Below are 16,044 nucleotides of genomic sequence, written 5' to 3'. Positions count from 1 at the left end.
TGTCGTTGACCTCTTTCAGTTCCTAGGGGGGTTTTATTTTGTCTATTTTTGAAAACTTCTGGAGAAATTCTTAGATTTCTGACAGATGTTAAATGACTAGCGAAAGCATATATAGTAATTTAAGAAGAAACACCCACAAAAAGGTTGTTCAGACTAAAGCCTGCAGCCTCCGCCTGATATTTCAAGACCTTTTGGGGGAATTTGAATTCAAGATAAAATTGTCAGAAATATTCTGAGAGGGTAAGTCCCACTACGCTGGTTTCCAGGTCGTTTTGTGCTGCAAACACACAAAGTTAGAGTGAAGGGTTAATGAAAACACGAGCTGTCAGCCACACAGTGTTAAAAATATCTCTCTAATAACAAAAACATAAATCACAAGTTCTGCAGATTTTTTTTTCTTTGTCTTTTTCAGATTGATTCACAAATACTTTGTCATTGTTTCAATATCAGACTTCTCAAAAAAAAGGTCTAAATTCAGAATTCAAGGTTCGTTTTTAGTCATCGAGGGGAAACTGTGGTCAGTGAGTAATGAGTACTGTAGTTACCGAGTTAAACACCCACAGTGCTAATCTGCTGTGCAGTTGGAGTGAAACCACTAATTGCCACATTTTCTTAACTGGCTTAAATACCAGCGTCTCTTTTCTCTTTTCCAGTGACGAACATGACACCTGTTTACCAAAGTTTGTTTCCAGTTTCTGTAATATTTAAACTGTTTTTCTCAAGCAGTCAGTTTCGACGTTTATGACCTAGTTACTCAGCAGCCGCTGAAGCAGACGGAAAAATGACTCAGCTAATGTCAGCGTTCATGAGTAAGAAACTCGTAGTCTAAATAACGTCTTCCGACTAACTCCGCTGTAAAATGTTTGATAAGAAGCAACTTGCTGCCTCCGATAAGCCGTCTGACTCGAGGCAAAGCTGTGCTTTATTTATAAAGTGAACTTTATTGTGTCACTAACGACAAATTAGCCTTATGGGACATTTAAGAGCTGCACGCTCTCTGGGTTTTTTGTTAAAAAAATTTTTATCAGGCCTCGCCATCAGATATTTTATGTTATTGTTTATTTGCAAAAAAAGTTTTTAGAATTTCTCTTTTCTTGAGGGGGGATCCCCCAAACATTAAGCTGGCTATGGAGGCTGTTATTAGCCCACTACATAAAATAGCCACTTCATTGTCATTCAGAACAGACTCTTTAGATGGTGCACATATTTTGGAACATTTTACTCGCCATTGGACTACACAACACAAATAAATCTGAAGTATAAAAAAATTAAAAAAGAATCTACTATATCTTTATACATGTTATTATTATTATTATCCTTAACCAGGGTTACACTTGTAACAACAACCGAGAAGCCTTAGAAGAACTGTAAAGATGAGGATGGCTTGACCAATGGTGCACTCGCTGGTGTAGCCATCTCTTGTTACCATTAAGAGGGAAGGAAGCACTTCCTGGCAGCAGCAACAGTGTGTCTGCACATAAGCAGTGAGAGTTGCACCCACACAGTTGTGTTTCTCCATTTGTGCACACAGTAAACTATGTTAAAGGTGGCCAGTTTTATTCTCATGCCAATCCGTCTCCGTTTCTCTGCACCGGTTCATGGTAATCCTGTCCTCTGTGTTTAGTTTTGTAATAAAACTGCAAAGGAGTCTCCCTTTTAATGAGAGAATATAAATGACAGGATTCTTCCAGGAGGGCTATCCCTGGTAGATGTTGTGCGTGTGTGATGCATCTGGTGCTCACGTATGATGATGTGGTTCCAAGGCCAGCTTTAAGGGAAAAACGTAAACACCACGATGCAAAGATTTGAATCAGTTTAACAGGTTGTGGTGGATTTGTGGGTTCCTTTCACCTGGGAGATTGGAATTTATGTCCCGTCAAAAAGCACCGAAAAGTCAGGTTTGACTTATTTTATTTCAATTAGTCTAGTTTTAGTTTTCAGAAATCTACCTTTTCAAAAATAACTCAAGGCTGTCTCGTCTGCGGTCTACTACATGACACAACTGCTTTGCCTACGTTATCACATTAGTTGTGCATTATTTTGAGGCCATATTAAGGGGAAGTAGTATTCTTCCTGGAACATGCAAAGCTATGACATAACTTGAGCCTTTTGTAATAAGAACCCATGAAAAGCATTAATAATGACGTCGTAGGAACAACGCCTAACACGTCAGATCTTGCGCACAAATCTTTACACAATTGTGACGCAGCAGATTTGCAACATGGGCCTATGGTTCCTGAATGCTACTGAGGAACCACTGAGTCACTGTGTACTTAACCTAATTTTCCATTTCCCACAGAGAGGCAAATTCTATATCATTTATAAAAGTTCAGCCGAAGGTGACTCTGTTCAAACAGATGCCAGACAGTGGGAGTTATTACAGTGTAACATATAAAGAAAAGGAGCCCTGACGGGTTCAGTCAGGTGAAGCTCACTGATGGTGTGCGAGGATGGTGGCAAGCAAGCTAGAGACGCTCGTGGAAGCAAAACATCCCTGATCGAATGTTGTCTTATGTAAAAAAACAAAAAAAAACAAAAAAAGGGCGATCATGGTTCAAGAGTTGGTAGTTCGTCTTGTAATCGGAAGGTTGCCGGTTCGAGCCCCGGCTCGGACAGTCTCGGTCGTTGTGTCCGTGTGCAAGACACTTCACCTACCGCCTACTGGTGTTGGCCAGAGGGGCCGATGGCGCGATATGGCAGCCTCGCTTCTGTCAGTCTGCCCCAGGGCAGCTGTGGCTACAACTGTAGCTTGCCTTCACCAGTGTGTGAATGAATCATGGAATTGTAAAGCGCTTTGAGGGTCTCAAAAAGCGCTGTATAAATGCAATCCATTATTATTATTATTATTATTATTATTATTATTATTATTATTAAAAAACAGAAAAACTGCGTAAAAGCGTTGGATTAGGGCGATGGAGGCAGTTACATCCCAGTAAGGCTTAGTGCAAAGCAGAACACATCCCACACAACAGCAGCCAAGAAATCACAGGCGTCATGATGCAAAAATGGCATCAAAAGTGCTCTTGTGTTACAATAAAGTAAAAAGAAGAAGTGATAACAAGCCAGGTGATAAAGAGGTTGTTTAGTGCAGATCAATAAAAATGTGTGTCGACATTCTGGTTTGACCTTTGATGTGTTATTGATATAAAAAAGTGAGTGAAAAGATTGTAAAATGTTAACATTGAAAGACTCGTTGTGACCGACTGCGTGGAGGAAGAGAGAGAGATGGAAAGAAAGATGGAAAGTAGTGGAAGTCTGAACGGATATTGAAACATCTGGCCTGCCACAACAGGAGGTTACAGAGGCAAACGCTTGCTTTCAGGCTTGTGTTTTCACTCATTAGGACTATAGTTCCTTATCAAGTATAATGAGGAGCATACACCAGTCAACAGCTTTCAGGACACTGTATGCTCCTCTGGTTTCCTGCAGGTTCTCATCAAACCGAAGCCGGTCTTCCAGACAGCGGTGGTGAGCGAGCAGACCCGGCAGCTGGTCACTGAGACGCTGCAGCAGGTGACCCGCTCCGCCGAACTGAGTCAGGGTCAGACCCCAGGCCAGGACGGGGCCACAAAGGATGATGCCGGCAGCCTCGCAGAGGCCAGCAGCTTAGTCAGCGAGGCTTCTCAGGGCAGCGCTCAAGGTATGCCTCCCTTTACTTTTCCCATGACGCAGAGATTGGAGATAAACTACTGCTTCTGTGGTGTTTGCCTCAGGATTGTTGACTGAAATGTGATGTGTAACCGCTGGTTTAAAAAAACAAAAACTGTCCGCACCTCAGAAGCGCAGCCTGTAGTGCACGTGGTGTCCTCCAGAGAGCAGGATTGGACTGAGCAGGAAGTAGCTGTGGAGTCCAGCCCCACCATCATCTACCAGGAGGTATCTGGCGGGGAATCCCAGTCGGCCACTTCCACCATAAAAGCTCTTCTTGAACTTCAGCAGATATCAGGTGAGCCATCACGTCACAGAAAAAGCTGCAGGTGTCACAGGAAGAGGAGAGGAGAGGTGGGGGTTTACCACCAGTGCACATGCTGATTCAGCAGAGTTCAGAGGAGCTCGAAAAAAACAGCTCGAATGCTTCAGCTTCATCAGAAATACAAACACAGGAGGTGTTCGCCTCAAGTGTCAAACTAATTTTCAACACATTCCTGAAACTGCTGAAGCACGAAGAGCTGCTGGCCAACAGTAATTATGCATTTCGTGCTCGAGGCTTTGCTTAGATACTGAGCTCATTGGATGGTAGACCTGTGGAACAGGACTGATGTAAGCAAATGCAAAGGTAAAGGTTTCCCATGGAATATTTGAAGGTGGGAATTTTTTTAAAATATTTAAATACTCACATTAGCGGCACCGCGGAGCAGCCGATAGCATTTATCTGGCTGTGAGTGAAAATTCCCAAAGAGGTAATTGCTGTTTAGTGCGCAAAACCTGATCCATAATGAAGGTAATACCCAGTGTTGTCTGTAAAACTCTTTAGAGCGTTAATACTCAAAATACATAAATTTTTATAAAGCTGTCATGAACTGGAGACAACGAGCTTTTTGTATGTTTTTAAAATGAGATCACATTAACGAAATGAGGTCCAAATTATCGGCAAAGAAGTAACCTTAATCTAACCTAACCCTGTGTTTGGATGATGTCTTGTTTTTTTTGGGGGGGGGGGGGGGGGGGGTGTTTTTTTTAGACCTCGGAGGGTTAAAGGCATCTGTTTTAGGTCATAGTATCATATTTGAGTTTATAGAGTATATTTCTGCAGCATAGCGGTCCAAAAACTGCCGTACTCGTCGCTCTGGTGCTCAATTTATCGTTAATATTGGTCTCACATATTCATTTATCCCAATTCTGGTTTTACTTTGCAGTTTGTTTGGATTTTTTTTTTAAGAGGAGACAGTGTAACTCAACACTTCCTGCACATATGTTTCAAATTAAAAGCCCAGCAGCTCAGGGGTATAATCCCCCAATTTGCTTTTTTTTTTTTTTTTTTCGTCTGTATGCACATTAAAAGTGCTTTATGGAGTTTTAATTGTATATATCTCTGAGATCTAATATAACTTCCCTGTTACGAAAAAAAACCTGAGATGTGATTCACAGAAAAAACACAGATATTTATCGTAATTATTTTGTTGTTGTTTCCCCCCGATTCTGCCAGGAAAGCAGATCTTCCTTATTATAAGAAACGGTTTTAATTTGTTCCAGCTGTTCCAAAACCGATGTGGCAGTCAACCTTTACTTACTTTTGAAACGCTTAAGTGAAATGCACGTTCATGGAGCCTCCACGGTTTTTAGCTAGTCAGCAAAAAGAGTTGCACACCACCGAGTAAAGAAACTATTGTGCTTTGATTACGTTTCTATAAAAAGGGTTTCCACACAGTCAACTTAACCTGTTTTACAAGATGCCTGTTTGCGGTTCAGCGACTTTCTGTAGTTTCCTGTCCACGCCTCCGTGTTAGCTTGGATTCAACAATCAAAACACAAATTATATCTGTGATAACAAAGAGCTTCTCGTGGCAAATGGTACACCAGACCTCAAAGGTGTATCGTATCATGAACATGCTATTTACAATGTTATCATTGGGTTTTTTAGGGGGTTTTCTTTTGTTTTTTTGCATTTCTACGGAAACAAGACTGCCTCCCAGCTTTATTAGCAGTTATAAGTTTCTCCACCTGTGACTTTGCAAACAGGTAACCAGTGCGCTGGAACTTTCGCCCACTCGCTGCTCACTTCTTCCAGGTTAAGAGTGAAGGGGAGAATCACTACATGCCGCAGACACAGATGTTAAACACACTGCTGTTATGAAGTTATGCGTCAAAATGTGTTTTAGCCAATTTAAAAGTGTCAGTTTGAGTGTAGGCTGTATTTTGTGGTGCTTAGCAGCTCTCTCAGCAAGTCTAAATATAGCCTACAGTTAGTCAAGCTAACACTTGCTTTATCTGCTTTAGTGTTACTAAACTATGCTATTTACTGAGACGCTCGAGCCAAATAAGTCAAGCAGCTGGTCTGCACCACTGAAATCTGGATTATGCAGGCAAACAGAACTTTCCGTTCAAGTGTCAAAAACAAAAATCAGCTGGATTTAAAACTAAGGTGATTGCTCAGAGAGAAAGTTGGCGCTCTAACCCCGGCGTATACAGGCATGGTGCCAAAAAACCCTGAAACTTTAAATGCACATTTATAGGAACAGTTTCTGTCTGCTAGCCCTCGCTCGGGCCTAACGTCGAGCACAAGTTGGAAATAATCAGATGAAGTTAACAGTGAATATGAGCTGTAAACATGACTGAATTGGTAAATGATGCTGAATTTCACTGTTGTTCGTCTTGACAGTGAAGGAAAAGGGAGAATCCAAACCCAGGCAGCACACCATCGACCTTAGCCAGATGGCTGTGCCCATCCAGTTGGCCCAGGAGAAGAAGCCCAGCCCTGAATCCCCCAAACCCTCTACCTCAGAGGCTGAACCCACCGCTGAATACGTCGCAGGAGGTAGTCCTCTCCATCATGCTTCATATTCAGCACTTTGCAGTTCCTGTTTTTGGTGCCAGTCATGATTTCAGTGGAATGAAATACAGTTCAAACTAAAACCTCGCAGTGGGCAGCTTGTGAAACATGGTTCTCCTTTTTAGGTCATTTAGTGACGGAAGCTGAAGTGTGTGTGTGAAACCCACTACTACTTTTAATACCTCATCATCTGACAGAATGACTAATTTCACTGCAGGAAAAGCCACCAGAGTGGGAGTGCCCTCGCAGGATGAAGAGGTGGTTATGTCCTCCAGTCAGCAGCTGGGGAAGCCATATAAAACAAGCACAGTTGCTGTGGTAACCAAACCTGCTGCTGTCTCCTCTGCGGCTCCAGCGTCACACGTGGTGAGGGTTGGACTTTGGTCTTAAGGGTACAAAATAAATATCAATGTATAAATGTGTTGCAGAGAAACGGGTCAAACCTTGTGTCATTTGTTCTACAAATATATCTGAGCTCCTCTCCGATCCACAGAAAACTGGTGTAAACTGCTTTCACGGGAACGGTTTCTCTGCGTGAAAGTAGTAGTTTCAATGCAAACCTTTCATCTGGTTTGGTGGATTACCACCGGAGACAAAATGCTTCCTGGGAATTTTTCTCTTGTTCTTTGTGAAAGCATGGCAGTGCAGTTTTTTTTCTTATTTATATTGCAGTTATTGTCTTGGTTTCCATGTTTGTTTGTTTTTTTTAAACAATTGTTTGGTGTCAGAGGACAGAAACCGAGAGCAAGTTGCCACAAAGTGCAGCGTCTTCAGCTTTTGAAAAAGTATAAAAACAAACAGTTGAGTTTGATGGGTTTTTTAATGTTGCACAGAGAACCTTTTAAATTAAATAAACATCCCCTTTATGGACTTCCTGTGAAAATCTAATTAATCCACGTGATTCAGTAGCTTGTAGGTCCACCTTTAGCAGCAATAGCATGAGTTGCTGTTTTCTGTACGACTTCTATCAGTGCGTTACTTTGTCTCACATCATTGTGGAGAAATTTGGCCCACTCTTCTTTACAAAGTTGCTTCAGTTCACTGATCATTCAGTTGTGCACAGCTCTCTTAAGGTTCTGCCACAGCTTTACCATCAGATTGAGGTCTGGACTTTGTCTTGTAGATTTCCTGCTGTGCTTGGAATCACGGTCCTGTTACATGATCCAAGCTTGAAGTGTCAAACAGATGGCTTCATGCATACCTTACTCAGTGGCTGCAAGGTGCCCAGGTCCTGTGGCTGTGAAACAAACCCAAATCAATAAGCCATCCTCTGCCGTGCTGACAGTTGGTATGCAGTGTTTGTGCTGATGTGCAGCGTCTGTTTTTCCGCAAACACGGTGCTATGGATTATGGCCAAACATCTCCACATCAGTCTTGTCTCTCCACAGGACATTGGCCCATCTATGCATAATGTGTATGAACATTCCACGCACAAATTAATAGGGGTGGGGGAAAAAATCGATACTGTGTAGTATCGTGATATTTTGTTTGCTAATAATGTATCGATACAGGGACAGCAGAAATCGATATTTTGTTACAAAAAAAGTTTTTGTGGACTGGAACTGACTTCAGAGCATTTGGATCAGCTCTTTTTTCTGAGCAAGAATCCTGACATTCCTTCACTGTCCAAATGTGTTTAACTTTTTTTTTGGCAGCAATAAACATGACCGTTTACTTATTTTAATTTAAGACATGTTTTATTTAAATTAAGTTTAAAACTTTTTTATTTAATGTAAAATTATATTTTGTTTTAATTTACTGTCAAATTCTTCAGTTGCTGAATGGGCTGCATAGTTATCATAAATTGCATAGTTCAGAATAGCTATAATTGTACCAGATGGTTGCATTCAGTTAAGTTGGACTAGACTGTAATACAAACCGTTCAGTTTGTCAACAATAAAACTGACTGAAATGAGAGAAAGACTGAGTGTGAGACTTTGATATTAGATAAAATGAATATTGATAAAGTTTACCTTTATGTACAGAATCTGAATATCGCAAAATATTTTTAAAAATTGCAATAATATCGTATCGTGCGTTAAGTATCGTGATAATATCGCATCGTGGGATATATGGTGATTCCCACCTCTACAAATTAATGATTTATCAATATTCTTGTGCCTAATCTTTAAAATCAACTTAAAAACACTCATTAATATTAGTATCGTCTTTTGGTCACTACTTACGGTTTTCAGAAAACACTGTAAGCCATAAAATGCTCAGTTAGTTAATTGACATATTCCAATATTGCTCTTATCTTAAAAAAAAATCGTATCTGTCCTCCTGTGCGTGGAAAATAACAGCCCTACTTCATCCAAGACCTCGGAAAACATTTTCCGGATTAGTTTATGGGCTCAGTTGCTACTTTCAAGCCTTTTTGAATGCAACATGAATGAATTTAGTAAATGGGTTAGGTTCTCGTTAGCCTCCAGAGGAATGATACAGCAGGGAACGCTTTAGGGCGGGTCTACCTTTTGATTGTCAGGTCACTATGTATCAGTGCACAGTGCTCCTCGTTTCTCAGTCAGAGCCACACTTCAATGGTGCATCTTGTTTCAAAAAGTCAAGATGGAAAAAACAATACAGCGCAAATCAATTGGATGAGCAATGGCTACGTCCATCTTTCTGTACAGTCTTTTCTCCATAAAATTCTCCTGTGTCGTATTTTTGTCCTGCTGACCGTTAACAGCGTCATGTATGTGTCTTTTTTTCCAGCACTCTGACAGTCATGGTAAACCTGAGGCTGTATTAGAGGCGGGAGAGTTGGAAGGAGACACTTTGGACCCCCAGACAGGCTTGTTCTACCGCTCCACCCAACCAGCTTCAGAACCCACCAAGCAACCCGCCCACTCTGCAAGCGCTCAGCCGCCGCCTTTGAGCCAGGCTGAGGCCGAGCAGAGCCGGCACCCTTCCACCTCCACGTCCACCCAGCAGACGCCACCGCAGCTGCAGAGCAAACCTCAGATCAGCCAGCCTTCCTCTTCCTCCACCACCTTCCCTTCTACTCCTCTTCTGACTAAGAAAATCCCCAAGCTACGAGAGCAGAGTCAGCCCAAACCCCAAACATTAACCCAGAGCCCTAAAGACAGACCTGTGAGCGCACCGACCCCAGCCGGGGCCAAGGCCGCCACTCCGAGCACGCCAACCAAGCCCATGTTGACGCCACAGCTCCCGAAGCTCCAGCAGGCCCCCACATCCCACCACCGGCCCCTGCACACCTCAATGTCCCACCCTCCTCCGCTGCAGGCACACCACCCCGTCAGCACCGACAAAACCGCCTCCAGCCAGGTGAGTGGATTTTACACCTGCTCACCAGGAGTAAATTTCCAGAGGCAGCTGATGCCCACAGCTTCTCTCTTTTATTTTGTCATGATGACTTCCTGTTAAGTCACCTGATAAAACCTGTCGAGGGTGACACGTGAGTGGATTTTCACTTCTGTCCCGATCCACGACCACAAACACATACATCCAGTCCCATGACTAGGAGATAAAAGGGAGAGGCCTACACCCAGCCTCCCCTTTTTATCTCCCACTCTCCCAGGGGGCGATATCAATTTGAGTGACACCTTATGTTTATCAAAAGAGATCAGCTGCATTTTGCTGCTCAGTGCATTAAATAACTGCTGTACATCTATTAAAAACGGTGAGCAGTATTTCAATAACATCACTGTAGAGCACCGATGGAAAATGTGGGTCAGGGCTCAGAATGAAGCCTTCAAAGCCCGCTTTCTCTATTTTAATTGCATGGTGTCGTTGTAATCCAATACAAGAATAGAAGTGAATTCAAAGTTCAAACTGAGGTAATTTAAATGCTGAACATCACTAAACAATGTGACATACTTTCATTATTAATGAAAACCCAACGTGTGGTTTTGTAGATGTTAATGTGGAGGTGTGAATCTAGTAAAGAAAGGGAATGTGCTTTTTATATCATGTGTAAACTTCCTGTTCATTTCTAAGTAGTTATAAAAATGACACATTATGAAGTTAAATGTGGCAAAGGGTGTATTTAACTTTTGGCTCATGGTTTTGGCCCGTGAATTAAAACGAGTTTGACACCGTTCCTCTAGACATGTTCAAAATTCCAACTTGGATTATTGTTCTTAAAAGCTTCCCTGAGTCTACAAAAGGGAATCCACAGCATTCCCAAGTAATTCTCAGCATCTAATAATAAGCAGTGCATGTTTCGGTGCTGGGATTTCCCTACGTTTGAGCCAAATGGAATGAACCTCTTGTTTTTTTTGTTTTTTTCCCCTCATGTGACACACTGATAAACAAGGGGAAATTAATTTATGGCTGTGCTAATGCTGGCTGCAGCTGCTGCTTCTCTCTGTTATCTGTCACGGCAACCAAAGGCCGATTGGTGGCCAGAACAAATAACAAATCAGCTCATTTGTCACAGTTGGACTGAAGCAAGAGCTCGGTGTCTGTATATTTGGAGCTTGTGAGCCATACAGCAAGCTTTCCTACTATCTGACTTTTAAATATGAACACTTATCTTGTCTTTGGCTGAGCTGTAGCACGTACAGAGCCTGCATACGTGCCTTTGATTATCATTTCAGTTCATTATGATCTTCTTATCAGGACCTGCTTTGGTTACTGTCTCTCCTCCTGCCAGAGGTCAGCTGTAGTAATTCAGTAATAACAAGTACTTCTTCTAATTTGTCACTGCAGCAGCCAATCATCACGCAGAGTGCCACCGTCACCAAGATTACCTTTGGCAGTTCCCACCACTCGTCGCCCGTCTTCAGCAGCGGGGAGGCTTCTGCCAAACTGATCCCAGAGTCCAGCTCCGGGCCTTCTGGAGACAAGCCCTCAGTGTCGGACATCCTGAAGATCTCCATGATGGAGGCGGAGATCGATCCAAGCACGGAGCCCATGGTGGTGGATTCCTCCAGCGATTGCGGCCCTCTGGGGAAAGCTTTGGAGGTCCAGGCCGTGTCCGGCACGCTGGACTCGGGCCAGTTCATCAGCAGCTCCGGGGCCACCATGCATCACTCCCACTCGAAGCCGCAGCAGTTCAGCTGCCTGCAGGGCCTCACGGCGCAGAGGAGCAAGGAAGACCTGGAAGTCATCGAGGTACGTTTTGTACTGTACGTTACTGAGAAGATAAATCAGACAGCAGATAAACGTTTTTGCACAAAGAGCACATGATATGGCCACGTTATCAAAGTGAAAGCACACAAGTGTTTTTTTAATGGACGGTGGATAATGATAATCAGATACTTATAAACTTTAAAAAGTCCTTGGTTAACTAAGCAGCTGATTTTCAGCCAAAACTGAAACATTTTTCACCACAACCATAAACGCCGTCCTCTGATCCTTCATTAGGCAGCATGTGCAACTATTAAAGAGAGTCAACAAAGACAGGGCTTTATTTATTATTTGTTTAAATGAACTCAGCACAGTCACAAGCAAACACACCCATGCCAAACGCCTTTTTTAAATCAGGTTTTCATGCCAACAGATTTTATTTGCAAATGCTCATCTAATGGAGCAGCTGGTCCTGTGTTTTTATCTCACGCTAAGCAAACATTTTTCTTAACACTTTCCCCCACAAGGGCAACATTTGACGACCTCTCCGTACCCTCAAAGACGGGTTTTGACACCTCAGTATACGTCGGTGAAGACGTGGAACACCCTCACTAACCTCTCATGCTCAGTCGGTCAATTTGTTCTAAAAGCAGGGCTGAAACGAGGGTTTCCGAGACGTCCAAGGGGGAAAGAGTGAAGAAGTTAGGTCCATAAGTATTTGGACTGACAGTTTTGTGCTTTTGCCTGTAATTTTAAAATCAACTGAGTTGTGTGCAAATAAACCAATATGCAGCGGAAGTGCAGACTTTCAGCTTTAATTTAAAAGATTTTGCGTTAACTGCAATTTTAAGACACAGTCCCTGATTTTCAGAGGCTCAAAAAATGGAAAAACTTCCAAGGATTGTTTTTTATATCTTGAAATGCTCTGCCAGGTGTTTACTGCAGCTGTCTTCAGCTCTGTTAGGCTCCGATCAGGTAACTGACCTGGCCACTGAAGAATATGTAATTTACTGTTCCACAGCTTTACTATTACTATGTTAAGTATCCTTTGTATGAAACTGTAAAACAGAAAAGGTTTTCGTCTTTGAAGCCTAAACAGTTTCTCTGACTTGTATCGATCTTCTCGTCTAATTCTCAGAAACAAAGGTGAACAGGTGGATTTCCCTGAAAGTCCTGTTTTGTTTCCTTAAGTCAAAGCTGAAAAAAAAAATGTCAACAAGGATGGAAAATACCATCTTAAAGCATCACTACCTGATGATAAAGCCCAGAAGAAGGCACTCACAGTCTCAAATGTCGGAAAATGGAGTGATTCCCCCAGAACAGGAAAAGGGAAAACGAACACTGTATATGCAAACCTATATGCTCAGTATTGACATAACTTACATTTGGTTACTTATTTCTAGTTCTATTGTTTATTCTGTGACTCATTTATCGTATACTCCACTGCAGACTGAGAGGACCATATTAGGGATATCCCCTCTCTGTGATGTCACACAGAGTCTAGAGTGGAAAAAAAAAAGTCTGAGAGGGACTATTTTCACTTACTCTGAGCCCGATCTTTCTCATACATGCAGGTGATTCCTCAGTATTCCATCCTGCCAGACTCCAGCCAGTCTAACGTGGTAGTGGAGCCCAGCGGCTTCCTGGAAATCACCAACTACACCAGCCAGCAGCTGGAGGAGGACAGCCCCATGGAGCAGGAGGTGGACAGCAGCAACGACGAGGCCGCCGCCGCAAGCCCCCCCGACCAGCCGTAGTCACTCCATGCTAAGAGACCCTGACGGGTGCAGCGCACATTTTCACTTTGGGAAAAGCAGACTGGCGATTTGTTCGAGGCCTCGGACACAGTGGACTTTAGTTAGTGTTTCATTTTGTGTAAAGTATTAGTTTGTTAGGCTCTTTTCGTCCCCGCAGCTAACGGCACATGTGGTTTTTATCACCAGATGTGGGAGCGAGGTGAAAGGATTAGTTCTAGTCCGGCTTCAGAGAGCTGGAAAGCAGTTTCTCCCAGCATACGATGTTACAGTATGGTGGACTTTCTACTTTCTAAGACATTTAAATATCATTTCATAAACATACAGCTGAGCAAGTACACTGCATTTAAAGTCAACCCAAAGGACCTGCAACTTCTGAGGGGGTCATAGAGATGAGTAGCAGCAGAAAAGATATTGAAAATGCCTTAAACACCAGACTTAAAAGCCCTTTTTAGACATTATGCATGACATCACTGCCTCCAGCCATCTTTTTAAATGAAACCTTTATTGTTATGTTCCTCACGGCCTCTTTTGCACCTATTACAACTTTACCACTAGTTTGATATCTCATCAAGAACCGGTTTGACGTGTTTTCACCCCCAAGAAATTCTATCAAAGGTGATTTTCCTTCTGCAGAAATTCCCAAAAGCTTTGCTCATAATGTTGCAGACTCAATGAACCTGTGCCCATTCTCCAAAGACCGAGTGTCACACACAGGCTCAGAGGACGGAGCCTCCCATGAAAACAAATCACAACATCTTTGTTTTATTTAAAGTTAGGAGCATAGTTGGCGATATAAAATCTAAAAATCTGTCATACCACTAACAACATGCAGTCATAATCTCACGTGGTGTTTTATAGAAAAGTGCCCCGGGTGCTTTTTTTTGTTTTGGATATGAAATCGGATGATTGGAAAGGATGTCTGAAAGGGGCTTTGATAATTCACACAAAAGAGGGAACTCGATCAGGTCTGCAGACCCAAACAACCCCAGAAGTTTGGAAGCTTTCAGAAATAATTCTTGGAACTTAATTTAGACCGGGGCTTCTCCGAGGGACGTCGTCCTGGAAAAATCAGCTCACGCCGTTCCTGAGCGGCGACTCGTAAATGGACAGCTTTTGGCGTCAGACGGATTGTATTTTTTCTCGACTCATTTTGTAACTCTCCAACACTTTACAGGGTTTTCAGAGGAGGGAACAGAGCTGGAGCAGATTGATATATATATATATTATTTTTTTCTTCTGTGAGGAACATGACGCAGAACCACAAAAAGAGTCCTGGAGGACCAATAACGTCCAACGTAAGAGTTGCTGCTCAGTGTAATTTTGGAGTGCTTAAAAAAAAAAAAAAAAAGGAAAAGAAGCAAATTGAGCAATGTACTTTTTTTTGTAAGATGTATTCCAGAGTCCAAAAAGTTGCAGTGAGAATTTCAATAAGTACGCATTTCTTTTCTACCTTTTCAAACTGTCTGACTAGATGAAAAAAAATTTAATCTGCACAATAAATCAGCTGAGTACAGCCGGTTGTGTTTGTCTCGGTCCAATTGTTTGAAAACAAAGAGTTTCAAACAAAAAAACCCCGTCCATCCTTGACAGGGAGAAATTCCTCTGCTTTGAATAATGTTTGTCTGATGAGGTTTGTCCATTTTCATTTTCTCTTCAGGCTTTTGGAAAAACATGATGATGAACTTGACCTCACGCCACAAAAACACCAGCACATCGGCACCGTGCACATTCAGGTTTCTTTTCTTACTACACTGGAATATGTGAAGCTTTGAGAGAAAAGCTGCCCCGTTTCTTGTAAAATTCCTGTTCAGAGGGAGCTTTTGCTGCTTTTTTTTTTTGTTTGTTTGTTTGTCTTTCTTTCGTTTTACATTAAACGCCTATAATCTTCACGTCGCTGCTTGTGAGGCATAGATAGGTGATTGACAGCAAAACAGAAGACGACCCAAAGCGATCAGGATGCGATTAGGCTGCAAACGCACGTCTGTGTCTGGCTGGAGGCCTCCGTGTGTTTTAGAAAAGCCTGTTTTTACTGGTATTTAATGAAGACAATTTCCCAAACTTGCAAGGATGGGGTGAACAGATCTGTTCTGTTATTTCACACATTTAAGAGCAATAAAGTTAATCTTTAGAGAGCTGAGCAGGTAAAAAGGTGAAAAAGAACTTAAAAAGGGAGCTTTTTACATACCTACTCAGACACTGTTAATTTTTTTTACCATACAGTACTGTGCAAAAGTCTTCACAGACCTTATTTCTTTAGATTTTGGGTCCAAGCCAAACTTCCTGAATGTTTTTTTTGTTTTTTGGACACTGGCTGCTTTTCACTCATTTGTAGTCCAGGCCTTGTTCATGACCTTTTTCAGAGGAAGGTTTTTTGTTTGTTACGCCACTAATCACTGATCTATGAGTCATTTAAGCACATGAGGGCACACAAGGAACTAAAAAAAACACAATTTCCCATTTTTATTTTTTTTCAGACAGGGTTTTACATTTTTAAAGTATTTTTGCAACAACAAGGTGATTCCCAAAGGGCAAAAAGCATGATGTGCAGCGTGTCCTTAAAAAGCCATTCTTAAAGAAGGGAAATGGGGAGAAAAGGTTGAGGTATGTCAAATTATATTAATTTGCAAACAGGTCTTGTGGAGCGATGAATCCAAATTTGAAATTGTCAGTATGTACAGAGGAGAGTCAGAGGAGAGGTACCTGCACCCCTATTACAACAATACCTGTCTGTGAGACACAGTGGAGCCTCTGTCATGGTTTGGG

At 42.2% G+C, this 16,044-nt stretch overlaps 1 protein-coding gene across 3 annotated transcripts in view; it reads left to right on the top strand.

Moving 5' to 3' along the window:
• The window catches only part of emsy (EMSY transcriptional repressor, BRCA2 interacting), a 30,540-nt gene extending 15,746 nt beyond the window's left edge, over positions 1–14,794 (top strand). For all 3 annotated transcript variants that reach the window (XM_085421271.1, XM_085421272.1, XM_085421273.1), the window contains 7 exons: positions 3,430–3,640; positions 3,779–3,946; positions 6,320–6,475; positions 6,708–6,856; positions 9,206–9,778; positions 11,165–11,569; positions 13,099–14,794. In XM_085421271.1, the coding sequence (XP_085277397.1) occupies positions 3,430–3,640; positions 3,779–3,946; positions 6,320–6,475; positions 6,708–6,856; positions 9,206–9,778; positions 11,165–11,569; positions 13,099–13,281 (1,845 nt within the window). In that variant the 3' untranslated portion in view covers positions 13,282–14,794. The remainder of the gene's footprint in view (positions 1–3,429; positions 3,641–3,778; positions 3,947–6,319; positions 6,476–6,707; positions 6,857–9,205; positions 9,779–11,164; positions 11,570–13,098) is intronic.
• Positions 14,795–16,044: the final 1,250 nt, after the last annotated feature.

The sequence above is a fragment of the Rhamphochromis longiceps genome, linkage group LG10 (genome assembly GCF_057381845.1).
Source record: "Rhamphochromis longiceps isolate RC_006_pf linkage group LG10, R_longiceps_female_GT1.1, whole genome shotgun sequence".
Taxonomy (NCBI): domain Eukaryota; kingdom Metazoa; phylum Chordata; class Actinopteri; order Cichliformes; family Cichlidae; genus Rhamphochromis; species Rhamphochromis longiceps.
The sequence above is the reverse complement of the archived record's forward strand: the minus strand, read 5'-3'. Positions and strand labels throughout refer to the sequence as shown.